At 41.0% G+C, this 27,815-nt stretch overlaps 1 protein-coding gene and 1 pseudogene across 17 annotated transcripts in view; both read left to right on the forward strand.

The window, feature by feature from the left end:
* The window catches only part of ACACA (acetyl-CoA carboxylase alpha), a 330,230-nt gene that overhangs the window by 266,550 nt on the left and 35,865 nt on the right, over positions 1 to 27,815 (forward strand). For 15 of the 17 annotated variants that reach the window (XM_511428.9, XM_009432351.5, XM_016931955.4 and 12 more), the window contains 5 exons: positions 13,216 to 13,359; positions 13,949 to 14,069; positions 17,635 to 17,731; positions 20,805 to 20,901; positions 21,942 to 22,077. In XM_511428.9, coding sequence (XP_511428.5) covers positions 13,216 to 13,359; positions 13,949 to 14,069; positions 17,635 to 17,731; positions 20,805 to 20,901; positions 21,942 to 22,077 — 595 coding nt within the window. Of the gene's footprint in view, positions 1 to 9,410; positions 9,478 to 13,215; positions 13,360 to 13,948; positions 14,070 to 17,634; positions 17,732 to 20,804; positions 20,902 to 21,941; positions 22,078 to 27,815 lie in introns of those variants that run through there. The other 2 variants (XR_010152891.1, XM_063798644.1) reach the window with 2 other exon arrangements.
* On the forward strand, positions 1,917 to 2,904 carry LOC134808865 (small ribosomal subunit protein uS5-like; annotated as a pseudogene).

Here is a 27,815-nt window from a genome sequence, read left to right on the forward strand (position 1 = left end):
CTTATTGGTGCACAGCACATGTAAGTTATGTATGGGGTTGGTAGTTTTTTCATTTTCAATTGTCTCTGATGCAGCTTATATGAAACAATTGTTCTGTTAACTGAATACCACTCTGTAATTGCAAAAAAAAAAAAAAGTTGCAGCTGTTTTGTTGGCATTCTGAATGCTTCTAAGTAAATTACAATTTTTTTTATTAGTTAAAAAGAAAAAAAAAAAAAAGATGTTATGAGCATGGAGAGGCTAGAGCCAGGCTGCCCAGGTTCAATTCTTGGCTCTACCACCTACTTAGTTGTGTGACCTCGGGCAATTTATTTAACCTCTCTGGGCTACTGTTTTATTAACTGTAAAAGACGAGTAATAATAGTATCTGTGTACCAGAGTCGCTGTGAGAATTAAATGAGCTAAAATAGGTAAAACATTGGCACTGCCATAGTCTTCTCTAAGGTGCATTTAGGGTTCCTTCTCATTGCAATTTCTTATCCTGGTTCTGGAAAGGAAATACGAACACATTATTCTCTATACTTTCTGATTCTTAGAAGGCAAAAATTCCTTCAAGAAAATGTTAGATGACAGTCCTCACTGTGGCAGTATATTCATGTATTGACTTTCCCAATAGATGTATCTAGCAACAATCAACGCACTTTGGAAAGCCATTAATGTGAGAGGCACGATGTTCAGTCGTGACAGGGTAGTATATATGTCAGTCATCTGTCTACAAGAGTCCCCAAGGACTTGTTGATACAATAGCTCATAATCACTCTAAGGATCAGTCTAGCAATTTGCATTTTTAAAAGTCCCTAACTACCTATTTTCACAATAGACAGTCCCTGTACTCCCATAGCTCCAGATGGGATCACTCTCCTTTCTAAAGAGGGCATTTTGGCTTCCTTTCTGAGTAATCCTTGCTTTAGCATTATGAATGAATTCTCAGAAATTATTGCACAATGGACAGATCTCCCTAATTTTCAAGCGATCCGTCCCCACACATAAAATATTGGTAAATCTGGCCCCATTTGGGGGGATTGTTTTGTTTGTTTTTCATTCGATATTCCTCAAGTTTGGTAGAAAACTATACCAGGTTATGTTTTGACTCTATTAGTGTGCCTTAGTGACCTGCCAGCAATCCTGAGTGCTCTGGTTTGGAGATCTTGCAGGGTGGAATCGCCACACAGAGCTCCACTGCAGAAGTTGTCTCTGACTCTAAGAGAGCCCATGCATATATGGTGGCTTAGAGTCTAAGAATTTGGGAGACCCTACAGCAAGTACCAGTCCAGAGCTTCTAGATAAAGTGAAAGCTCTGAGACTCTATTTGGGGCATTGAATACAGACTCGGAAATTATCATGTTTGACAACCTATTATGAATGTGCTCAAACTTTTTGGAGTTACAGAACCTTTAGATTAAAAAAAAAAAAAAAAAAAAAACTTGGCCAGGCATTGTGGCTCATGCCTGTAATCCCAGCACTTTGGGAGGCAGAGGCAGGCAGATCACCTGAGGTCAGTGGTTTGAGACCAGCCTGGCCAACGTGGTAAAGCCCTGTCTCTACTAAAAATATAAAATTAGCCAGGCGTGGTGGCACACACCTGTAATCCCAGCTACTCAGGAGGCTGAGGCAGGAGAATCACTTGAACCTGGGAGGCAGAGGTGGCAGCGAGCCAAGATTGCACCATTGCACTCCAGCCTGGGCAAAAACAGCAAAACTCCATCTCAGAAAAAAAAAACAAAAAACTTTTGATTGTTCTTCTCCCTGACATTTACTAGGTAAGCAACTTTGGGCTTTAATCTATTTAGATGTTAGTTTCCTCTTTGTGAAATGGAAGGCATAATACATTTCCCATTTTAAAGTAGAAAATCAGGTTGGCATGGTAATCCTATAATCCAAGCACTTTGGGAGGCCGAGGAAGGAGGATGGCTTGAGGCCAGGAGTTCAAGACCAGGCTGGGCAATATAGCAAGAAGCAAGACCCCCTCTACAAAATAATTTAAAAAATTAGCCAGGTGTAGGGGTACCTGAGATGGGGAACCGTGGAACCTTTGGCAGTGGCATCCAGGGCTGGGACCATGGCCGTGAACAGGGCCTGGGCCCCACAGAGCTCATGGAGGCAAGGCTGAGGGCAAGGAATGGATGACCAAGTTGGGCCACCTGGTCAAGGACATGAAGATCAAGTCCCTGGAGGAGATCTATCTCTTCTCCCTGCCCATCAAGGAATCTGAGATCACTAACTTTTTCGTGGGGACCTCTCTCAAGGATGAGGTTTTGAAGATTATGCCAGTGCAGAAGCAGACGCGCGCCAGCCAGCACATCAGGTTCAAGATGTTTGTTGCCATCAGGGACTACAATGGCCATGTTGGTCTCGGTGTTAAGTACTTCAGGGAGGTGGCCACTGCCATCCATGGGGCCATCATCCTGGTCAAGCTCTTCATTGTCCCCATGCACAGAGGCTACTGGGAGAAGAAGGCCCACACCATTCCTTGCAAGGTGACAGGTGGCTGTGGCTCTGTGCTGGTGCGCCTCATCCCTGCGCCCGGGGCACTGGCATCATCTCGGCCCTGGTGCCCAAGAAGCTGCTGATGATGGCCAGTATTGATGACTGCTACACCTCAGCCAGGGGCTGCACTGCCACCCTAGGGAACTTTCTCAAGGCCATCTTTGATGCCATCTCTAAAATCTACAGCTACCTGACCCCCGACCTCTGGAAGGAGACTGTATTCATCAAGTCTTCCTGTCAGGAATTCACTGACCACCTCGTCAAGACCCACACCAGAGTCTCCATGCAGAGGCCCCAGGCTCCAGCTGTGGCTACAACATAGTTTTTATACAAGAAAAATAAAGTGAATTAAGCCTGTTTTTGGTTTGCTTGTTTTTTTTAAGTAGAAGACCAGAGGATCTCTTAATCTTGAATTCTGTTCAATATCTAGTATTCTGTGATGCTATAAAGATGCGTGTTGATCTGTAGCCAGGGAACTGTTTTAGGCTGGGGAGTGAATAGATAGGAGGTGGGGAATTTTAAAAGTTATTGCGTATTAGGGTATTATATATTAAATTACATATTAGTGATATATAAAATTATTACATACTCGTGAGACCAGGAATGGAAGTTGAAGAGCATGATGATTTAAAAATTTTTTTAATTTTGTTTCTTATCCAGATTACAGAAAAGTAAACACTATATGTTGTTCACAATCACAAGTGGCTGTAGAATTATAAATCTTGAGAGCGGGAGGATCCTCAAAAGTTCAACCACACAATTGTTGTGTGAATCTCCTCTGTGACACCATTGCTAAATATTCACCCAATTATGTGTGAAAAATTCAACTGAATGGGAGCTGAGTACTTTTGGAGCCAATCCCATTCATCTATGTATTCATCTGTGAATTCTTTTTTATATTTGGCTAAAGTCTGTTTCCCTGTACAGAGACTGATCACTCTTTAAAGACAGGTTCAAATTTAACAAAGAAACTCCCAGTTTTATGATATGACCAATTGGAAATTGAATGGAACCAAAATCTTTCTCATGTACTTTCGTGTTCAGAGTCTGGTCTTGTCTCAAGAACAAATGTAGTGAAGATGAAAATGCTATTCCAAGATAGAAAAGAAATTGGATTCATAAATAACTTGCCAGTTAAAAATGTGAAATAAGTAGAAGAAACAAGAGAAACAGTTAAAACTTAATTCCACTTAGAAGTACTCCTTGGAACCTTAGGGGTCTCCTGCAGTGCCATGCAGTACCTTCAGAGCCCGATTATCTCCTGCTTTCTCCTCCTCTGCCTTGTTGAAAGTCCAGATCCTGAAATGAGGTTGGAGGATATTTCTTTTTGACTGCTATATTTGTAGATACCAGCTAAAACTCATTGGGCCTAAGATTTGGTGGAATCAGTAAAGGTGATGTAGACTTAGGTACTCAAACCCCAAGGGTACACAAACACAAGCTAAACTGCTAGAATGTATTACCCTCTTGCCTCAGTGAACAGTCTCTGGCTCACTTCATCCATGTGGACCTTCATTATATCTCTACCCTATATCCATTGTCCATTTCCACCTCCAGGGTTCTGATGTGTCCTGAGTATTAGAATGAAGAAATGCCTCTACCTCACACTTTGGGTGGCATGTAGGGTCTCTACACTGTCTGTTTCTAATAAAACATTGTCTCTGAACTGAAGCTAAGGGCCCACTTAGCTCTGTACACACGGTTCCTTAGGAAGATTGGTTTCTTCGTCTTCTTCATTTTATATTCAGTTGTATGTTACACCTTCATATGTTGAATTTTCTTCACCTGTCTCTCTTTCTACATATATTCATAGCTCTGTCTTTGCAGATCAGTGCTCACTTGAAGCTTTGCTACTCTGTCAGCCCCTCTCCTCTCTTCAGCCTTTCTTCTCCCCCAACCCCAGCCTGAAGCCCAAGTAAATTAGCTTATCACCCCTGCCCCCTAGTTGTAAAAAAATTCCCGTACTCCTCCAACAGTGTCTATTCTTGGATTTGCAGTCAGCAACCATCTCCAATAACCATCAGGCTGTCAGCTTTGCAGCTCCCTACCACCTCCCACCTCCCCCATTACTCACCAGAAGAAAAAGAGAGCCAGAGCAAGAGCTTGAAATATATCATGCAATAGTGTATCATGAATTTGTTGTGAATCACAGTGGTGAAGCAGGTTTATTTATTTCTGAGACCTTAAATCAATACAAAGTAGGTCTCTTAGTTCTGAAGCTGGGATGGAGTGTAAAAAAATGAGCCCATTGTACTCTTAAAACTTTGGGGAAAGGAGATGACAGCTATATAATTCCATTTACCAGGCACTAGGGGCTTTAATGTGAAGGTGACAGGGAGCTCTTTGTGCATTTAGAGCACCATATCTTCTAAATAAAAGATCTGTAGACTTGATAGTGGAGCATAGCTCCAAGTTTAATAATCTCCAAGCATTAGACCGAGCGAATATGTTCCCAAGTCAGAAAGGTCCCCCTTAACACTCATAAATTAAAAGTGCAAGAACCACACGTTAGTAGATTAGAAATGCAAGGACTCCAGTCTTTTCTAGAAGGAAGACAGAGCTGGGCCCTGGCTGTGCACAGACTGGTCTATGAATATGATAGAGAAGCGGAAACGAGACTGTTTAGAAACCTGACTCCTAGCTGTTCATCATTCTAGGGAATGTTCCCTGTGCATGGATCCAAATCTAGCTATGTCCCTTCTCATTCAGACTGGCCATCATCACACAGTCTAATCAGCTAATGTACACAGTCAGGAATGTTGAATTATGAAAGGAGAAGCTTAAAGAGCTTTTTAGATTGAACTACAGATTACCATGCCTGGGCTTCAAGATTTTCTGGCTGATTTTTGACCAGTTCCTAATTTTAATAATGTCTCAGTGTCTGGGATTTAAGCCTTCTAAAATAGTATGCGCGTCTAAGAAATTGAGAAATCAGTGTTGGTAAGGAAAAGAACCCACCCAAATTTAACCAACAGCATAAGATGCAAATATGAGAAGTCAAGACCATTGGAACATGTAATCAACTTTTGAGTATCTTCATTTTCTACCTGACCCATTGGTAAAATATGCCTTTCTCAATAGATAAAGCAGGTTTATGCAGCTCAGAAGAGCATTCCTAACATAATATGACTTTATAGTACTTAGAATTACTAGTTTAATTTTAGCCCATGTAAAGAATTTTGACAGGGAGGGAGGGAAAGGGGCATCTACATTGGGGAAAACTAAAAAGGTAGGAAAATTGAACCACTCCTTTTGCTTCAGAAAGCCACTACACATTATAACACTAATATGAAAGACTTATTTTGCTTATAGTGGTTTAACTTGCTGAACATACTAATCAGTTGAGGTTTTATAGAATACATAGAAATGTGGTAGATCACATGCATTTATTGCATGCCTGTTAGGTATAAAGCTGTTCTTACGCTGTGGCAATACAAAAATGATTCCTGCTTTCATGGAGCTGAAATTTAGCTAAAAGACAATAATAGGCCTTTCATGTGTTCTAAAGGAAAAAATAAAATTGCTGCCCACCAGACGTCAATGAGAAAACACAAACCAAAAGGCCACAGAGATAGTAAGTCAGTGCTACTCCCCTAAGAGCCAGGCCCTGCAAACACCATACTCTTGGGGCCTGGCCACTGGTGAGCAATGCAGTCAGTCACAGCCTATTCAGTAAAACCAGTAGGAGGCGACTGACAAACAGGGATTTTTTAAAAAAGTTTTCCATCTTTAGAAAATACATAATCTGATAAAAGATTGGTATCCAAAAGAATTCTCAAACTCAGTAAGAAAACAACCCAGTAATTAAAAACATGGGCAAGAAATTTGAACAGACATTACACCAAAGAAAATATAAGGATGGTAAATAAGCACATGAAAAGATGCTTATCATTAGTCATTAGGGAAATGAAGATTAAACCACAGCTTGACACCACTAAATGGTGTTTTTTGTTTTGTTTTTTGTTTTTTTTTTTGGGACGGAGTCTCGCTCTGTCGCCCAGGCTGGAGTACAGTGGCGCAATCTTGGCTCACTGCAACCTCCACCTCCCGGGTTCAAGCGATTCTCCTGCCTCAGCCTCCCAAGTAGCTAGGGACTACAGGCATGTGCCACCACGCCCCGGCTAATTTTTATATTTTTAGTAGAGATGGGGTTTCACCGTGTTACCCAGGATGGTCTCAATCTCCTTACCTCATGATCTGCCTGCCTAGGCCTCCCAAAGTGCTGGGATTACAGGTGTGAGCCACTGTGCCTAGCCTAAATGGTTTTTTTTTTAATGTTTGACAAATACCAAGTGTTGATGAGGATGCAGGACAGCTGGAACTCTCATAGATTGTTGGTGGGAATGCAAAATGGCACAGCCACTTTGAAAAAGGTTGGGCTTTTCTTAAAACCTGTACACAAATGTCTATAGCAGTGTTATTTATAATCCTCCAAAAGTGAAAACAACCCAAATGTACACCAACAGGCAAACGGGTTACCAAGTTGTGGTACTTCCATAAAATAGAATATTACTCAGGAATAAAAATAAACTACTGATACCTGCATCAGCATGAATGAGGCTTAGATGCAATATGCTAACTGAAAGAAGCTAGATTCAAAAGACTATGTACTGTATGACTCCATTTATGTAACATTCTAGAAAAGGCAAAACTACTGGAACAAAAAGATCAATGGTTGTTAGGGGTGGAGGGAGGGAAGGGAACATGAGGAGACTTTGGGATGATGAAAATGCTCTCTATCTTGATTGTTGTGGTGGTTATATGACTATGTGTATTAAAATTCACAGACTTGTATACCTTATGTTGGACAGTTTTGCTGTATGTAAATTATACTTCAATAAACCAGACTTTATTTAAAATTTTTAAAAATTGGCTGGGCATGGTGGCTCATGTCTGTAATCCCAGCACTTTGGGAAACTGAGGCGAGAGGATTGCTTGAGGCCAGGTCTTCGATACCAGCCTAGACAACGTGCAAGACCTTGTCTCTACAAAAAAAAAAAAAAAAAAAAAAAAAAAAAAAAAAAAAAAAAAAGAATTCATGTTTGGAATTAACTTATCATCAGAAATCTCAAGTCCCTACCTACATGAGCAGTTGGTGGGTCCCCCTAGGGTGAGTGATTACTTTTGGCAGCTTTCTTTCCAGAAGCCTGTGCTTCTTCTCATACATTTAGCAAGCAAACTATTGTGTGGCTCCTCTCTACCTTTTACATTACAAATGAGTCTCTGTTCCTTACCCACTCCACCTTCAAATCCTTATTGTCTTTCTGCTGTCTAATTCATTCCTCTGTTCTCCACTGAGCCCTATACCTCAGTAAAGAGATGTCTTCCAGTGTTATTTCTGGCCTATATTCAGCCTCTTTTTGGCTGTTTCTTTTCCTTCCACTGGCAGCACCACCCCTTTGCCCCAGTTTATCCTTCAGCATACCTGATCACTTCATAATTTGCTGCTTATAGAGAGATTTTTGGTCTTATAGCAGATGGTCTTGAATCCAGCTGTGGCTCATGTCAGAGGCTTTTCTCTCTTCTGCCCACAGTATGTCACCGAGCCCCTTCTCTACCCCAACCCTAGCCTAGCACCTGCCAGCCAGCACTCCAGTTTGCCAGTGACAGTAGTGGCAATAAAGTGGGGGAAAAATTATAACCCTTTGCCTATGCATTAAGAAACTGTATTTTGGAACCCCCAAATAATCTTGTTGGTCACATAGGTCCTGGTTCCATCTCCCTAGAGATTTAATTCCATTCACCCTTGGATATATTCCTGAAGAAACATTGACACAGTGATATGTGCAGCACCACTTAAAATTGTTAATTGGAGATTGAATTACTTGTCAGATTTTTAAAATGTAGTCCTCTCAGGTCAGGGAGGAGGATATTAGCTGCACTGAGTAGATGAGCTATTGCATTTTTTTCTTCTCCTTCCTCCTTTCTCTCCCCCTCCCTTTTCCTCTCTCTCATCCTTCCTTCTTTCTTTTGTCCCTATTTTACCACTTTTCCTCTACTCCTGCTTATTCTTTCTCATATCTGTTCTCTTTCAGCTTTAGCCAACCTTTATCAATAACCTGACAGATCCCAGAGTGACTTTAATATCTAGAATCATGGATGAAGTCCAGTGATGACAATTACCCAGTAAATTTACAAAACCCCTCCTCAAATCCTCTTGAGAATGGAAATGTCCTAATAAGAAGGAGGATTGCAGCGAGGACTCAGCTTGTGTAGCCTAATTCTTAGATGCAGGAGGAATTTTGTATTCCCTGCTTCCTTAAATAGACGTCCTGACCCACCGAGGATTGTTTAAAAAGGGGGAAAAGACTGAATAAAAGGGGAAGAGAAGGAATAGATTTCATTTTTTATTCCATCATTGATATGCATCATAATTTTTCACATCTTCAGCACATGATTGCAAATATTTGCCTATAAGTCTAAGGGTCCCCAACATAATGTGTATGTCAGGACAAAGGCAATTTTTACAAAATTGAGCTAAGTTGCATCTGTGAAACTTGGAAATCTCAATGCCTGTGCTGACAAATATCCTGACAAGTAAATACTGCACTCATTCAGTATTACATAGTGATTTCATTTGCACAAAACATCACAATGCTCTGCCCCTTCAGTCAAACGTCTGGAGCATGGGGGAAAGGAAGTACGTGTTTATCTTGATCTCCAAAAAGGGCTTTAAGGGAGAGAGCAGGCGGTATATTAGGCTGTTTTCATTGCCTGTCAGCTGTGGTAAACCTGAGCTGTCTGCAGTGTCTCTAGATAAGCAGCAGCAGCAGCAGAGGCCTGAGCATGGACATATGACTGCATTCATTTGTACTTCTTATGTATCTCAACATTTCTAAAGGCTACGTAGCATCTTTGGTGGAGCCTTTAACAATTGTGTCTCTGCTAATCACCGGCTTTTATGTGGTGCCCTTAATTCTTAGGTCCGCCGGCTGCAATGAATGAAGTACTGGATGAGGCTTAAGTTTATATTGAGAATGAGTCAAGATCCTCTTTCCTCTCAGATTCAGCCCTTATTCAATTCTGTCAGCATGGCACTCTTCAGCAGAGGACCCCAAGGTGGAGCCCATTCCTAATATTGCATGGTACTGCTTCTCCACGTAGATCTGGAGGGCAAGAAAGTGAGGCCTCAGGAGAATCACCTCTGTTTGACTCACTCCTGTGTTTAAATGATTATTGATGCTTGCTGGACAGATAAATTAAAAGTTTGTATCATACAGTAAGTAGAATGTAAGAGGAATATATTTGGGAACTGAAACACGGCAAGAAATGCGTAGGTCAAAGTTTAAAAGAGTGTTGAATGCAGCTCACCTACTTCATGAAAATATGTTGATGAGAGTTGTTGACCCCAGGTTTTTCTGTAGAAGGTCAGCAGGGCAACCTTGAGGAAGAAAACAATGGTTCTGTCTATGTGGGCTCCATTCGTCTTCCTAGATACTGGTGAGGGTTTGTGTAACTGTTATAGCATGATCATTTCAGAGTTAGGCAGAATGGATTTTATCCTAACCCAGATTCTGCTTCCTTGGTTGGAGCTTTTGTTGTGAAGTATTCTAAAATCATTAAAACCACTTGAGTCAGCAACGACCCCTATAAATCAGGAGCTATTGTGTGCGCCCTCATTCTACTGGTGCATACTCCAAACATGTGGTCATTGAAGATGAACTGGAGGGTACTGCTTTCTCTTCACCGATTGTTAAGTAGTTATGATTGTTAGCATTTGTTTGTGATTAGTGGAGCAGTTTCATTTCTGTGCCCATCCCCACCCTACCCCCCATCTCCCAAGATAAGGCTGGTCAGAGAGTGATATTGGGATACTCTTAGTCTATTCTGTAATTTTTCTCCTTAATTTCTGAATTAAGTGAATTTTCTCACATGACAAACACTTCTTTAGCTCAGAAATAATGTTCTTGGTATGTTAAGCCCTGGTTAGGTTTCTTCTAAACATAGGAAAGGAGAGATGTAGAAATACTGCTGCCTTTTCAGAACAATGCCAAAGCATCAGAACCTGAGTTTTAGCTTGTAAAGAGAAGAGTACTCAGTTACTGAGCCTACCAAGTTTGCCTCCCATTATTTTGTAAAAATACGGGGTAGAATGGATAAGTGGCAGAGGATCACTTTTAAATGAGGAGGCAAAGACATCAGAAGAAAGTATGTTTAAACAGCTGAGCGGTCCCTTTTTCTGAGTGTAGTTCTTCATTGGTCCATTATTAGTTTTGGAGATGTGTAAGATTCTAAGTGGTTGGACATTATCAGGTATTAGAGATAGGAAGAAAATAGTGTTTCTGAGTAGAAAATGGCCCAGCTCTCTCTTCTGGGCAACAAGGAGTACTGGGCTCCTGACCTAGATTGTGAATATCAGATTTTCAGGGTCAGCACAGTGTCTCCTTTTTTATTCCTTTTCCCCCTTTCCAATTTTATTTTAATAATTAAAAATACTGCTGATCACACTGAATGCCTTCTAACAGAGAGGCAGTCTGTCCCAGAAGGACCAGTTGTGGGCCATCGGGTTTATGATGACCATAAAACCAGAGCCAGATCAGAGCGTGGCCTCTGTAAGTGACAGGGTTTCTGCCTCTACCAGGCTCCCGCATCAACAGACTGCTTTGGATATTTGCTTTGGTTTGGATTTTTTGTTCTGTTTTGTTTCCTGATGCATGTGTGAGTGTGCATGTGTGTGCACATTTAAAGATATAAATGAAACAGGTATGTAATGCCCTCTGCCTGTTAGAAAGACTAAAGCCATAAAAATAACAAACGGCGTGTATTTGCTAGAATGTCAAAGTTATGAGTTTATTTTGTAATGATGTGCTCCTGCCTTCATGAGGTAAACTGGCCGTGGCGGAGGTGTTATTAGTAATATGGACTCAGCAGAGCAGAAAGCTGAGTGACCGAGAGATCAGTGTATCAGTCAGAGAGAGGGCAAATGGAAAGAGACAGCAGGAGAATGAGAAAAGAGCCGCAGTGCCTGGGCTGAGATTAAAGACGGACTGAGAGGCGGATGGGAGCTCAGTGGTCAGATACCGTCTTCCCTCTTCACGAGGCTCCTTCAAAGGAGCTGCCAGCATGTTGCTCAGCTTGGGGCTGCCTGTAAAGGCTTGTTCTCTGCGCTTCCTTATCAAGGAAAACAGTAATCTGAGAGCAATTTTGCTTTCCATATTCCTTTCAGAAAATTATCTTATGCCCTTCCTAGCTGAAGTTAAATGGAATCAAGGCCAATTGGGTCACACTGAGGTTATTAGTTTGGTCACCAACTTCCTCCATCTTTGGAAGGTCCTGATGGGGGTGCTGACCCAGCATGCAGGGGAACCTCTCAAAGCTCCTAACAAGAAGGGGCAAAATGGGAATATACAGGCAGACTTTGCTGGCCCTTAGTTAGTTAGATTCTCCCCAGAGACTGAAAATGAATACACGTAGGGAAGAAATTTTGTATTGTCGTTATTTTTTAAAGGAGGAGAGGAAAGGAAAAAGAAAAGGTAAAATACAGTAAGCGCTCTACAACTGTTTAGAGCTCTCCGGGGCTACCTTAGATGACTGACAATTACTATACACTCAGCAGTTTGCAATAGTCAGTGATCAGGCTGCCCGGCTTCCATCTGCTGGGTCAGAAAACCTCCTTCCCTGAAAGAAATTATTAACCAGTCTTCAAGGGAAAAAGAAACCCTGCAATTTCCAAGTCCAGGAATATCTTTTCTTCCTCTTTTTTTCTTCTTTAAAGGAAACTTTGTGGTTTCCAATTGCAGGTGCCCTTTGACCTTACAAGGATTAAACTCCTCCAGGGATATACCAGGGATTGAGGCCCTGAACTCCCTGGAGCCTTGGAAGGGAAGGAGGAGGGGAAGCATGCTTGGGTATAAATCACAGCCCTGCACCCAGCACACAAAGAAGACTTGAGACTCAGGGGTTCATGTATGTATCATGAGTTGCTTCAGGTTTTTGCTAGCTTTAGGGCTTGTGCGTGGAGGCCAGTGTTAGGCTGGTGCAAAAGTAATTGTGGTTTTGCCATTAAATGACAAAAACCACAATTACTTTTGCACCGACCTAATAAAAATCAAATATAAGGAAAAAAATAATCCTTTTTAAAAATGAGGAACCTAAGCCCCCAGAGTTTCTTTAACTGGACTTGTCACTAAATATTGTTGAAAGACAGGCATGTTACCTTTTTGTGTCTGTGTGCAAAGAGACTTGCACACAATGAGGTAGCCTATGCCTCTGGGTCTCAGCCTCACCCACCACTGCAGTTTCAGCTGAGGGTGGAAGTATGCTTTGCCTATCTGTGGCAGCTGGTGGAGAGAAAGGGGCTTGCTGGTTTTAAAATTGCAACCATGAATGTGATTGTTAAAAGTATTTTTTGTTTTTTTTTAATTTTTAATTTTATTTTTATTATACTTTAAGTTTTAGGGTACATGTGCACAACGTGCAGGTTTGTTACATATGTATACATGTGCCGCGTTGGTGTGATGCTCCCATTAACTCGTCATTTAGCATTAGGTATATCTCCTAATGCTATAGTAAGCCCTCTTAGCGCAGCTGGCAGCGCGTCAGTCTCATATCTTTTGTTTTCTAAGTTTTCTTTTTAGGAAGAAGATTCAGATAGTCCCTCAGAACAAACCATGGAGACTGAAATCTCTGTTTTGTGGAGAAAAGAACCCATTTTAGTGCGACTTGTGAAATCGACCATGCCTTTATTTCTATAGAGACAAATGTCTTTTCTCTTGCTCTTTTCTCTAGGTCCTCGGGCGGGAAGTGTACACCTCCAATAACCAGCTGGGGGGCATCCAGATTATGCACAACAACGGGGTGACCCACTGCACTGTGTGTGATGACTTTGAAGGGGTTTTCACTGTCCTGCACTGGCTGTCTTACATGCCCAAGGTGAGCCCTTCCTACCCAGCACTGACATGGCCTGCAGAGCCTGTCATTTCCGCCACAGCTCACTGCCTCTGTGTTTAAGGTCTTGTCTTTATGGTGGAGGAATTTTTTTATAAAATATTTCTCTGAAAGCTATTGATTTCTCTTTTCCTTACAGCCATATTTTGCCTTCTACCTTTAAGATGTCTCTGGATTTCATTTGTTGGGCCTCTTTCTAATGTCTTCCAGCCACGGAAGCCCTCATGGCCTACCTAAGGCTCAGATCCCAGTATATTAAGGTTCCTCCTCATTGTGGGTTTTCTCCTTTGTAATAGCCATTCATTCCTCAGAGGAGCATCCCAGAAAGCATGGGCACACTGAAATCAAGAGTCAAAAGACACCACTTTGTGCCAGCCTCCTAAATGAGACTATTGACCTATACATGTTCCTTGGGGCCTGCCACATACGTAGGATTCTTCCAGCTAAAGATTGGGACTATTGGGTGCAATTCCATATGTGGGCCCTGCTGTCTTTGTCTATAACTATTGTTGCTGAGTTGGAGTCTAGGGCTGTCGTTCACTGATTGCTGTGCTCTCTTCCAATCTCCTTTTAGAGCGTGCACAGTTCAGTTCCTCTTCTGAACTCAAAGGATCCTATAGACAGAATCATCGAGTTTGTTCCCACAAAGGCCCCATACGATCCTCGATGGATGCTAGCAGGCCGTCCTCACCCAAGTATGTATATGTTTGAGGACCCCATGGTACCTGGCTCTTAAGCTTTTAGCGTTCTTTTCAATCACTATCCAATTCCTGAACAATCACATGTGACTAAGAAAACAGAGCTAAGTACCTAGAAATGAGAAAGACCTGAAAACCAGCCCTCTGAAGAAAAAGGTGGGAAATCCTTCATGAACAAATGAAAAATAAATAAAATGAGATTTCCCAATCACCCATTGAGTCAAGCAGTGCAGTCACGAATACATTTCTTCTGTTTATTCTGTTATTAAAGCACTTATTACTTAATGGGTTCAAAGACTTTAACACAGTTCAATATAAGCCATAAAATCATAAAATTATAGGACTAGAATCTTCAGTCATCTAATCCCTACAACCAAAAGAGATTAATCAGTTTCGTTTTAGCACACGTCTTTGAGACCCTTCAGTGTAGAATGTGACTTCACTCTTCTCAGCAAGCTCTGAGCACCCACGCTGCATGTGCCCTTCTTATGATATTGGTAATGGTATTGGTACTTGCTTTAGTAATTAATAGAAGGCTACTTTGTAAGTTCATTTATTCATGAAGAGATTGTCCGGAACTTTTAATTATATAGTTACATGGAGTGAGAATAAGCCCTCCCTCCAGATATATCTAATCTACCGCTTTGTCTTTTACCTAACTTAGAAACAAAACAGGAAAAAGAAGTAACTCTGTGTACATTCTCATTTGTCAGTCCATTTGGCTGTTCTAGCAAACCTTACTTATCAGGAGGTTCTTTTGTGGAGCACCAAATCCCTCTGCTGTATTTTGAATCCATTTTTTCAAACTATGTGAGGAAGCATTTGTTCTTTTTTCCATATTTATTGCAACTATTTCAAAGAAAGGCTATATATAAAAGTAGAAGAGATTGCAGAAGGTATTTTATTAAGTGTAAAAGTCATTGTGATTTTGCTGAAAGAGAGGTCTTCATAAGGAAGACCTAATAAACTTTTGTGGGTACCCACTGTAAGCCAGGTGGGACTGTAAAGCACTTCCATATACGTTATCTTATTTGCACTTACGACCTCTCTTAGGTAAAGAGAGATAACTATTTTACAAAAATCAGAGAAGTTGAGTGATTCGTACAAGGTCACATAGCTATTATATAGCTATTACATTGTTTTTCTACAATATCTACATTAGACTTTCTATTATATAAAAACATGAGAGAAGTGTTTATTTTAATTTATAACTTTACCTGTTGTCTTCAGTGCCTCTTCTTGTTAATTTTAATAAAACGAAATAGTTTTTCTTTATATGCCTGGAAAATCACCATACTAATCTTCTTCCTACTGTTTTTTTTTTTTTTTTTTTTTTTTTTTTGAGATGGAGTTTCGCTCTTGTCCTCCAGGCTGGAGTACAATGGCATGATCTCGGCTCACTGCAACCTCCGCCTCCACTTACCCCTTCTTTCCCCTTTTTTTTGTGCCATGATTATGATAAGAACTATGAGCCTAAGATTACCTGTCAGTCTTTTTTTTTTTTTTTTTTTTTTTGAGGCGGAGTCTCACTCTGTCACCAGGCTGGAGTGCAGTGGTGCGATCTCGGCTCACTGCAACCTCCGCCTCCCAGGTTCAAGTGGTTCTCCTGCTTCAGCCTCCTAAGCAGCTGGGACTAAAGGTGCATGCCACCACACCCAGCTAATTTTTGTAATTTTAGTAGAGACGGGGTTTCACCATGTTGGCCAGGGTGGTCTTTATCTCTTGACCTTGTGATCTCAAAGTGCTGGGATTATAGGCGTGAGCCACCGCGCCCAGCCACCTGTCAGTCTTAAAATGCAGGACTTTTCTGGGAATGAAGTGAGCCTCTTTACTTCTAGAATTTGGAACAAGACTTAGTGAGTTTTTTCCTGGGAAATACGGGAAGCCATCTTAGCCGGCTTCTAAGGTTCTGCATCGGAACTGGGTAGGATCTACTCTCTGGGGACTGTGAAGCACAACTACAATAGTCAGTGACTCCTCCTACCCCTAGCAGGAGAGTTTTTAAAGAAGAAAACATTTCCATCTTGAAGTTAATTCTGTAGTTCCAAATCCCTGTTATTGAAGTAAGAATTAGAAAATGATCCAAAGATATAAAGTTAAAATTCAGTATTCTGATGAACCTAGAAATTTGGTTTAGAAACTTCACCAAAATTTGAGCCCTTCTTTCATGGGTGAACAGAAGTATGTGTGTGTAGGTGGGCATTATCCTGGCCATTATTAATGAAATCCACAGAATAAAATGAAATTTTTGATAAACTAAGTTTTCTGTTTTTTGGATAATATTTTTTCATTGACTCCCTAGTAATTCATCCTGCTGTCTATGTGCAGCTAACACTCGCTCCTAAATCGAGTGACTTCAGATTTTAATTTAGTGGAAGCGTTAAAGAAAGCAGATGATTCCCTGTGATAAGTTAAAGCAGATATCTTCTAGGTGAAAAGTTAAAGTCATTTATTAGAGGAGATAGTGCTGTGATATTCTTCAAACTGACGCCCAACACAAGACCAGAATCTAAACGATCGGCTTTGGGCTCACGGATGGAGAGATAATTTTGAAATGGATGATCACATTTTACACTGGGGCCATAGAGGCAAGGAATGTAGAACACAGTAATTACAAGTTTAGTCTTGATAAAACACTCTCCATCCTGTTTAAGTCAGCAGAGGTTAGCTTGCTCAGATCTCCACTTTTAATTGGTTTTGGACTTGGGTTTTTAGGGGGTGGAGGGCCATGTTCAAATTAGAAGAATCACTGAAAACCGTGAGCTGAGAGGGCAAACTAGGAAACGGTTATTTGCAGAAGCTTTTATGGGGCTTTGGTCAAACATTTAGACCTGTGGAACAAAAGTTTTTTTTTAAACTAACATGTTGAAAATTTTGGGTCTTGCCAGTGAAGGAAATTCTATGTGCAAGGAAGATTAATGGCATTAAGTATGTGCATCTTAACCATTGTATTTTTACTATCTGTCAAGAATATGTGGCCCTTTTTTGTAGAAAGATTATACTTTATCAGCTGTTTAATAAAGTAGATATATCTTGTTGCTTTTGTAGCGGAGAAACTGAGTTCCTATTTTTCCCTCCAAATTTGGATCCTTATCTGATCATTAATACTTATTGTTTGGTTGTTTTCAGCCTTCAGTTAAAAGAAAGTCAGTGGAATCAAACAAAATTGTAAGGCAAGTTTTAAAATAGAAATAGACATTTTGAAAATATCTTTAATGACTTGGCAGCCTTTTGACAAATGTTTGTAGTGTCTTGAAGAAAGTCAAGTTATTTATTTAAAAGCATGCAAACTCTCTCTGCTAGCTAAACCCTGTCGTTTAACAATAAATGATGCTTTTGCTGATAAATGATTCTTTTTATGCAGACTAGCAAATGAAATAGGAGATGATGTCTGAAGGCAGATGAACATTCAGCTGCCTAATGCTTCCATCTATTATAATTTGGTTAAAAACAACAAACTCCCCAAAATAATCCCCCAAACCACCTTAAATTCGTCAGTTCCAGCACATTGTCAATGGATTCACTGTCCTTATTCTCTATTTTCTTTCTTTCCCTTCTGTAGCCCAAAAAGGTCAGTGGTTGAGTGGCTTTTTTGACTATGGATCTTTCTCAGAGATTATGCAGCCCTGGGCACAGACTGTGGTGGTTGGTAGAGCCAGGTAAGAGCTCTTTTGTTTTGGCAGCTCTTTTTCCTCCCAACTAAAAATAAGAAAGAAAGAGCCATGGCTCTATAGATATATACCAATAATGTTCTCTTTGTCTGAACTGTCTGAGAATATTGGATTATAGCCATGCCCAAGGCAAAATAATTGGAGTGCTGGTTCTCAGTTGCCATTTTGTGTGTCACTCCAATGATGCGTTTAATCTGAAGGCTAATTTTGACAACATTTCCTTTTTATAATGTTTCAGGAAAAACACTTTGGGAGCTGTAAAGCCCAACTACAATAGCCAGAGCCCACCAATGACTTTCCCTCTCCCAAAGACAATTTTCTTTCAGGAATAGGTGACAAGTGATTCAGAGACTCATCTGCTTTTCTATGTAACTGGAAAGAGGTTCTTCGTGGCACCGAGATTATTTAAGTGACAAATGTACTATATTGGATTATAATCAGATGTGAATTGCCAAAAAAAAAAAAAAGTTTACCTGAAACAGGAGTAAAATAAGCTGAAATAGGTTGCCAAGATACCTATGTTTTTGAAGTGGGAAATTGAAGTTTCTATTAAATTTTAATACCTACTCTAAGAAGTGCTTCACTCAACAGCAAGCTCTGTGCAAAATAATCTGTAGTGCTTGCTATGACGAGCTATAACGAGCACCTGCCACGACTGATCTTAATCTACTTCTGCACTGCAGAGACATGCTGCTGAGGGACCGCATCTGGAGCTCACCTTCCTCTGGGGGCAATCAGTTTTCCTTATCTTGGTGAAAAGTGGCACCTGCTCAAGACTCTCAAACATGCCACATTGGGTTGAGATTTAGATTCTAGCCTTGAAAATAATTCTAGGCTCTGTGGTTCTCTCAGTACAGCAGGTCAGCACACCTCCATGCTGCCTGTGACAAGAAGCCATCAGAGGGCGAATCCCACAGACAGGGTCTTCCTCTGTGACTCTGAATAGGATTCTGGCCTGGAGTCAGCTCAGACTGAATGTACCAGAGCCTACCTGTCTGTTTTCTTTAAAGTCTCAGGTCTTTTATCTCACCCCAGGCTTCTCAGTCCCAGTGAGAAGTATTCTCTGTGCCTGGTAAAATTCCCAGTGGGGAGCTTGGAAGTAGGAGATACACTGGAGCGAGAACCCTGATACTCGACTCCTGTATCGGCTTGTTAGATTCCTCACGGCACACTAAGACCAACTTTTTTGAGATTTGTCTCATCTATTCTGCTTCAATTTTCCTGTCTGTGAAAAAACATGACAGATTTTAAGTCTCAGAAAGCCAAACCTTTGTTAAGTTCTTTAAGATCCTCCCATGGGAAATAAGAGAAAAATACTTTACACTTATGATTAGAAGAATAGGGATTGCTTTGTGACCAAGATCAGTCAAGCTTGGCTTTGGTTAGCTCTGTCATTGTTTATTGCAACACTCACTCTGACTTCCTCCTTTCTTTCTATCTGACGAGTTCTGGGCTTCTTACTCCAAACGTATACACATACTCACAAGTATATAAAACACAAATGGAGCTCTAGCTTCTTTCAAAAGCAATGGCATTTCAAGAAATAAATATAAATGTATTCTTCTGGGATTGTTACTGTAAGTGCTGCCAAAACTCATCTTTGGTATGTATGTTTGGAATATGTGTGCTATTGGCTGTAAATTGTCTTTTATTATTCCATGGCACCTTGTCCAGGGACACACTATAAAACAAGATGTAGCATCTTCATGTGCTAGCCTGATAAAATTTATATGAAGTATAATAGAAAACAGAAGTTGTTCTGAGCTGTTTTCAAGTTCAATAAATAACTGTAATACTCGGATAAAGATGTTCTTTATTAGGTCACATGGGCCCTAATATATAAGTTATAAGTTACCGATTTAGGGTGGCTTTTGCAATTACAAGTTTCCAGTTGGATTGTTAATCATTGTGAACAGAAATATTTCTAAACCCTCCTGTGTACCTCCTGCTCGTTGTCTGGTTATCTAGAGGGCTTTTGATTCTGATTCAGTGCAGGCAAGTGACAAGGGGGTGGGTGGTCTCCACTCAGGCCCTTGTCAGGCCTCTTGTGATGACAGGAATCCATTTTCACTAGCCAATTTAACAACCAAAGGCCATCTGTCATGGAAAAGTTTGTTATGGAGATGCTGTGAGAAATGAGAGACTATAACCTATCCCAGCCCCAACCCCAAGGAATGCAACAGTGAGAATGAAGACTGCATCACATTTTCCAGAGTAAAGACTCACCCTGTACTTTGTCTTGCTCTCTGATTTTTCCTAGAAAATCTTTATGAGGACCAAATTGGGAAGTCATAGTGGAGTATAAGGTGCAGAGGCTTTGAGCTCCTAAACAGTTTTTTAAATAAACATAGCTTTGAGATTAAATATATACTTCTAATATAGACTTCACCAGCATTACTACTAAAAATTATCCTTGTCCCATTTGTCTTTTCCAAGGAAGGAGAAAATTAAGGGCTTGTTGATCCACTTCCCTATTCTTGGCATGTGTTTTTCATCATCCTCATAACATGCCTACATACTCCCTATCCACACACCTAATAGTAAGACCTATTGTACCCTCAAATCTTATCTGGCACCACATTATTAATATTTCATAGAAAACTACAGCTCCATTTCAGCAAGGTCAGCCCTCATTAAAAGTTACTGAAAGTCTCAGATTTCTACTGCCTTTCAGACCATTTCCTACCATCTTCACCAAGGAGATGCTCTAGAGTGAACTGAGAAATTTCATTTAGCAGCCACAGGGGTAGGGATGTGTATATGTGCTAGGCTGTTGAGTCTAAATGCAGAGGCTCCCCTAGAACAGCCCTTGGTTTGAATTTATCTTGTGTTGGGACATTTCCAAATAGAAGTGATTCTGAGGGTGGTTTCCCACCATATTTAGAGAGTAAATATCAAATCCGTAGAGTCTCACATTTAACTCATAGAAGAATCAGATTTCCCCTGCTCTCTGTGTTTGTTTCTAGTTTTTTCCCCAATGTCTTGATTTGGGATTGGAAAACAAATGGCTAGCTATAATGTTGACATACATTGGGTTCTTATGTGACTCATGTTTTATCAGGCTAGGAGGAATACCTGTGGGAGTTGTTGCTGTAGAAACCCGAACAGTAGAACTAAGTATCCCAGCTGATCCAGCAAACCTGGATTCTGAAGCCAAGGTAGGCCACCTCAAGTACACTGGGGGCTGTGCTTGGAGGGTTTTTCTCTTCGCAGTGCCTGTGAATACATCAGGAACATTGCAAACCATCAGTTTTAGAGGGAAGGGCATCAGCAGCCTTGAATGATTTTAGAACATCATGTGCTCACTTTTAAGGTGAGTCTAAACGGACTAGAAGCTAAATTCTGCCTCAAAAATTAAATAAGTCTTTACAGTAGTCTTCTTGATGCTAGAAAACGTATACTTTTGTTGGGGAGATGGTCTTACAGAAAGGCAGTTGAGATAATACTGAAGGCTCTTTGGTCCCCTATTCTCTGAGTATGCACATGGAAGAGCTACAGCTAGAGTTAACGGTGAAGTCTGCCCTAATGCCAAGCGTGAACACCACAGCCCTTTTTTTTGAGACATGGTTCATGGCCCAGGCTGGAGTGCAGTGATGTGATTTTGACTCACTGCAGCCTTGACCTCCTGGGCTCAAGGGATCCTCCCGCCTCAGCCTCCCAAAGTGTTGGGATGAGCCATTGTGCCTGGTGCCATTATTTTTTTAAAGGATGGATTATATTTTCACATCCTGACACCATTCAGAAAGTGAGGGGTCAGGGAGGCCAGGGAGGAGGCTTTTCAGCAGTGTGACATCAATTGTCTATTTGTTAGCCACAGTACAGGAAAATGCTATACTAAGCACAAAGGTGAAAGGACTGGGAGACTATGTACAATTGACTTGCTTTAAAGAGTAGCACAATGGAGCCATTTTAAGTAGTTTTTGAGAAACCTAGAACAAGGGTTCTTAGGACTGCATTCTTCCCTTTTGACTACAGAGTTGTTATAATCAGGACTTAAAAAGAATAGTATTTGACAAGGTCAAAGATCGAGGATCCTTTCTTCTTTTTTACTCCAAACATCATGATCTTAATGAACAATAGTTTTTGTTGATCTGATTTTTAGTTTTCAGTTTTAAATAAGTAAAATCTTGTTCACCTTGGAGAGATTTCCCCCTGGAGCTGTGTTGTTAATTGTGTCTTCTTTGACTTTTCCTAATAGATAATCCAGCAGGCTGGCCAGGTTTGGTTCCCAGATTCTGCGTTTAAGACGTATCAGGCCATCAAGGACTTCAACCGGGAAGGGCTGCCTCTGATGGTCTTTGCCAACTGGAGAGGCTTCTCTGGTGGAATGAAAGGTGACTGGGCTGCCTGTGGGCTGGAGGGGCATCACTGATTACTGGGCACTCTGCGGCAGAGGGAGGGTATAGATTCAGCAGAATCTGTGGGTGTCCTAATAGCCTAGGCTTTTTGGGGATTCTGCCCTCTCTGAGACATCTTTTGAGTTACAACTTGAATGGAAAAAAGTACATTTTATAATTCCATACAGCATTTCAGAATAATCTACTACTAGTGTTATTGAGGTGACCTACTGTTGTGGATCTCGCTCTCACAGATGGATGCTGGACCATTCTGATGGTGCTGGGGAAATATGATTGTGACTCTGTCCCTCTTTTCTGGGCATATACTTTGTTGGTGTTACTCCTAATGTTCTACAGTGACCAAGACAGATACTGAAATTAGCATTTACTGGAAGAAAATGAACAAATTCAGTACCAGAGGCTGTTCAGTACCAGTGGCAATTTGTGCTATGTTATATTATTATCTAACAACAGCCCTGGGCCTGTGGCTCCAGCATATTAGACCATTATTACAAAGGCTCTACTCCATGCTATGGGAATTGCTAAGTAATTAGGCAGCCAGTATCACCATTTACGGAGAAACCTTGATGTGTAGAGCGACTGTGGACACTACAGGGAGAGCCAAAGGAAACACTACCTCTTACAGTAGTGAAGCCCTCTGTCCCATGGCCAGATAATTCATGGCCATGCTAAGCCAGAGACTGCATACCTGGAGGGTATCAGAGTATGCTAAGTATAAATTCCATCTGTCTTGGGGAGAATTTGGGGTTCTAAAGCAATAGGATAGGGCCAGGCGGGGTGGCTCACGCCTGTAATCCCAGCACTTTGGGAGGCTGAGGCGGGTGGATCACTTGAGGTCCAGGAGTTTGAGACCATCCTGGTCAACACGGTGAAATCTTGTCTCTGCTAAAATACAAAACTTAGCTGGCGTGGTGGTGGGCGCTTGTAGTCCCAGCTACCCGGGAGGCTGAGGCAGGAGAATCACTTGAAACTGGGAGGCAGAGATTGCAGTGAGCCAAGATTGTGCCACTGCACTTTAGCCTGGGCAAAAGGGTAAGACTCCGTCTCAAAAAAACGAAAAAACAGTAGGATAGGTTAGGGGAAGGAGGGAGGAGTAGAAACTGTTGGAGTAAATAGTGATTAGGAAATGCTTAGGATGACCAGGCGCGGTGGCTCACGCCTGTAATCCCAGCACTTTGGGAGGCCGAGGTGGGTGGATCACCTGAGGTCAGGAGTTTGAGACCAGCCTGTCCAACATAGTGAAACCCTGTCTCTACAAAAATACAAAATTAGCCAGGTGGGGTGGTGCATGCCTATAATCCCTAGCTACTTGGGAGGCTGAGGCAGGAGAATCACTTGAACCCAGGAGGCAGAGGTTGCAGTGAGCCGAGATTGCACCACTGCACTCCAGCCTGGGCGACACAGCAAGACTCCATCTCAAAAAAAAAAAAAGAAAGAAAGAAAAAGAAAAGAAAATACTTAAGACATACAAAATGTGAAACAATGAACTCTCAATAGGGCACTTAAAAATCGCTTAGGGCAGAAGCACCCCCAGCCTATGAGGGAGGAAATGCCTGGGGAAACTACCAGATGGTTAGTTATGTGGCAAGAGGGATTTGAAATTTTTGCCGACAATTTTTCCTTACTCGTCTAGGAAGAGCCCTGTATGGCCAGGCCTCCTTGGCAAAATGTTGAAATGTTGACTAGGTTGATTTTATGTGTGTGTGTGTGTGTGTGTGTGTGTGTGGTTGAAAAGTTTACCTTTGCCTGTATTTGCTGGAGAATCTACCACATTTTATACTTTTCTTGGGGGAGACTTGGACTATATATCCAAATTAATGATTGTATATATTTTTTAGATTATCAAGGTGAATTATTTTTTGACCGAGATAATAAATTAGTGGAAATACCATGAGAAATTGAGAGTATACAGTTAAGTCAATCCTACACATTTTTATTGAGTTCTGTGTGTTAGGAACTATGCTAGCCACTTCAGAGAACAAAAATAAGTCAAAATAAGTCAGAAACAATACATTGCTTCACAGAGACAAGAAAAATGTCTTGAGCAAAATGATAAAGCCATAATGTATAAACAAAATACCAGGATATTCAAAAGAAGATGGTAGTAGTATATCAAAGGGTAGGGGGGCCTGAAAACCCCTCATTCATATATATGAGGTTCATTCAGCATTAGGTTTCACTTGATCCCAAATTCCTTGGCTCTGATATTTTTGTTGAGACCTGGGAGAGAATGCTATGCTATTACTCCTTACTTATCTCTTTGTGGGGGGCCCACTGAGAATGTACTCTTCCTGACATTACTTCAGAGTGTCACCCTGGATATTTTATCCTAACTGGAGTTCAGAGTTGAAAAGTTTCCAATGTGCCACTTCTAGGAAAAGCTTCAATTCTGCTACATACTTTGGCTCAGGCCCAGATTGGCTGCCGCGCTGTAACAATAAGAACAACAACAATTAAGATTCATTGAGCTCTTTTCACCAGAAACTTGTGCTAACAATTTTACATGTATTATCTTACATAATCATCACAACAAGCACCTCTAAGGGGTAGGTTATATTGTTATGAACATTTTACATAAATTAAGATTTATGTAAATTAGGTTAAGTAAATTTCCCAAGCTCATTCAGCTTAAAAATGGCAGAGTTGGGAAAGGAAGGTGGATCTGTCTGACTCCCTGTAACATAGTTGGCTGATGTGATGTAGCTCCCTGTAACACAGTTAGAGCCTAAAACCAGAACTAGATCTACTAGAATATCCCTATAACAGAATGTAAAGGTTCCTGAAAAAGTTATTATCCACCTACTTCCCCTCTACTTTGGGGATGTCCTTGGTTATTGTGAAAAGAAATTTCAAGAGCTCAGAAATGAGTTCATTTTTTATTGTGGTAAAATATACATAATATTTATCACTTTATTTGTAAGTGTACAATTCAGTGGCACTAAATACATTCACAGTGTTGTGTAACTATCACTGGTATCTACACCCAAAACTTCATCATCCTTAACATAAACTCTATACCCCTTAAACAATAAGTACCCATTCCTTTCTCCCTGCTGCCCTTGGTCTGAAATGAGTTTTTGGCCTGATATATAGACCAGGGCAAGTTCTGTCTTAATTTTGGTGCTGATGCATCCTTTTACACCTCACATAAGACAAATAAGACTTAGGGAAGATAGAGATCCCTGTGAAGGTAGGAGGGGGAGGAACAGTGCCTTTCATATTTACATACAGGTCAGGGTGTTGTATTATCTCATGTAAAGGGACCTAAACTGAGGGCCTCTTGTCATTCTTCACATCCCTTGGGGAGATGTTTGCAGTTTTGGTTTCAATACTGGCTGGGGATTAGGCAGGGAGGGAAAATAAACAATTATGCCATCCCTCAGTGCACACAAACACACAGCCAGGAGCCGACTGCACTGTGGGTAAAATGACTCCAAAATTGTGTGTAATGAGTAGGAAAAGATTAGAGACAGCTCTTGCTATGCTGAAAATTGACATTAGTGAAGGGGAAAAAAAAAAACTCTACTAGTCGGCCTAGGAGGTCTAATTCGAGCAGTAAAAATATAAATAAATAAATAAAAGCATGTCAAGATGGTATTGGTGCTTTTTTTCCAATGAGCTCTATCTGGCCGGAAGGCTATTCAGCATAATGCAAAATTAAATTATAAAAACTGGCTGAATATTTAGATGGAAGAGCCATTTGGAAGCAGTTTATTTAGACGAACCGGCAATGACCCACAACAGGGAGACATCAAGCGTGAAATTTACTAGAAATTAGCACCAGGGTCCCAGCCTCAGCATGAATAGCTTGATAGGATGCAAATCCCAGTGATATTAAGCTGCCTCACTGCTGGTGCTACAGGGTCACTCTCAGTTGGCTTTTCATGTTATACTTATTATTTTTTCCTGGGACAGGTTATAAATAACAATAAAAAAACATTTATTGAAAACTTTAACTGGAATGAAAGTCTATTTTAAAGTCTCTGATGTTGAAATACAGTGTCAGCCGATCATAATGAACTAAGGAGAGACATTATGTATATGTGGCTTGTGTATGGCTAATGTTTACCTTCAGTTTCTAACAGATAATCTTGCCCAAGCCAATAAGATCTGTTTCATTTTCAAGAGTGTGGGACACTGTGGAAACACTCTGCCACCCTGTTCCCTTGTTTGATACACATGGCTGCCACGGTTTATCCATGTTTATAACAATAAAAGCCCTAGGCAGGGTTGGTGCCTAGGTGCTGAGAGCACACTGCAAAGGTTGTGTGTGGTCACCATTCATGCAGATATGCTTTGCCCAGCATGCTAGAAAACTCCAAGCTCCCGCCTCTCCAGTGAGGAACCTATCAGTATTTTCCATTCCCAGTTGCGTTTCTCAGGGCCTGAGAATTGACAGCATGTGCATAGCTTTAAAATTCTGTAGACTGATTTCTAACCTAAACCCTTGGGGATCGCCCCTCCCCTGCTGCTATTGGCTGTGCTTTTGCTCTGTCTCTTAAATATGAAGGGATTTCAGACAATTGTGTGTCAGATTGTTGCCAAGTGTTTCAACCTGCCTTTCAAAATAAGTGGTTTGGGGCAGCTGCAGTTCAGTCTGAGCATGTCGATTACAGAGTTTATTTGTGTGTTTGTTTATATTTTAATAGCCTGCTTTTTGGGTGTTTTGATGGTTGGGCTGTGGGTCTATAGGTGTTCCAAGTTAGATGGAGGCAATATATTAGTCCCAAACATGTCAGCTTTAACAAACCCTGATGCTCCTTTCCTACTCACAGTCTTGGGGCCGAAAAATACTTGTTTGGCAGTCAGATCCAAGCCTCACACAGGCTGGTAGTGTTATCAGTATAGTTTTGAACATTTCTGAACACAGAGGAAATCCAGCAACAGTTGGGAATATTCAATCATGTATTCAAGTCTCTTTTTCTGGTTTTATTTTACTCATCATATTAGATGTTGGAAAGCAGAGTACCTCAGTCTCATGCTGTCTCTCCTAGCAGTAAGAATGAAGTAGTAGAGGCTGGGCACAGAGGCTTACACCTGTAATCCCAACATTTTGGAAGGCCGAGGTGGGCGGATGGCTTGAGTTCAGCGAGACCAGTCTGGGCAACATGGTGAAACCCCGTCTCTACAAAAAATACAAAAATTAGCTGCGCATGGTGGCACGCACCTGTAGTCTCAGTTACTTGGGGTGTTGATGGAGGAGGATCGTCTGAACCCAGGAGGCAGAGGTTGCAGTGAGCTGAGGTCGTGCCACTGCACTCCAGCCTGGGAGACAGAGCGAGACCCTGGTGCCCCGCTCCCCACCTCAAAAAAAAAAAAAAATGAATGAAGTAGTAGAATGTGGACATTAGGGCCAACAAGATCTAGATTTGAGTCTTATCTCCACCACTCACTCTTATTTAAGCCTCAGTTTACTCACCTGCAACTTGGATATATAAATAAGATGATGTTCTGATGATTAAATGATTTATATGTGTGTATATATAATCATGTTCCCTGGTACACAATAAGCTAGCCATCATGATGACAAAAAGGAGCCCACGTCCATTTCATAAAAGTAAAAATCACACACACACACTCATCTTCATTTGAAACTGTTTGCATATACCATGAAATCTAGTATTTTTTTAATAGATGAATGAAAATATATTTTAAATAAAATCTCCCCTTCTTTTTGGGATGTCAATCTGTTAATTATAATACAGAGATAGATT

This window comes from Pan troglodytes, chromosome 19 (assembly GCF_028858775.2).
Source record: "Pan troglodytes isolate AG18354 chromosome 19, NHGRI_mPanTro3-v2.0_pri, whole genome shotgun sequence".
NCBI lineage: Eukaryota > Metazoa > Chordata > Mammalia > Primates > Hominidae > Pan > Pan troglodytes.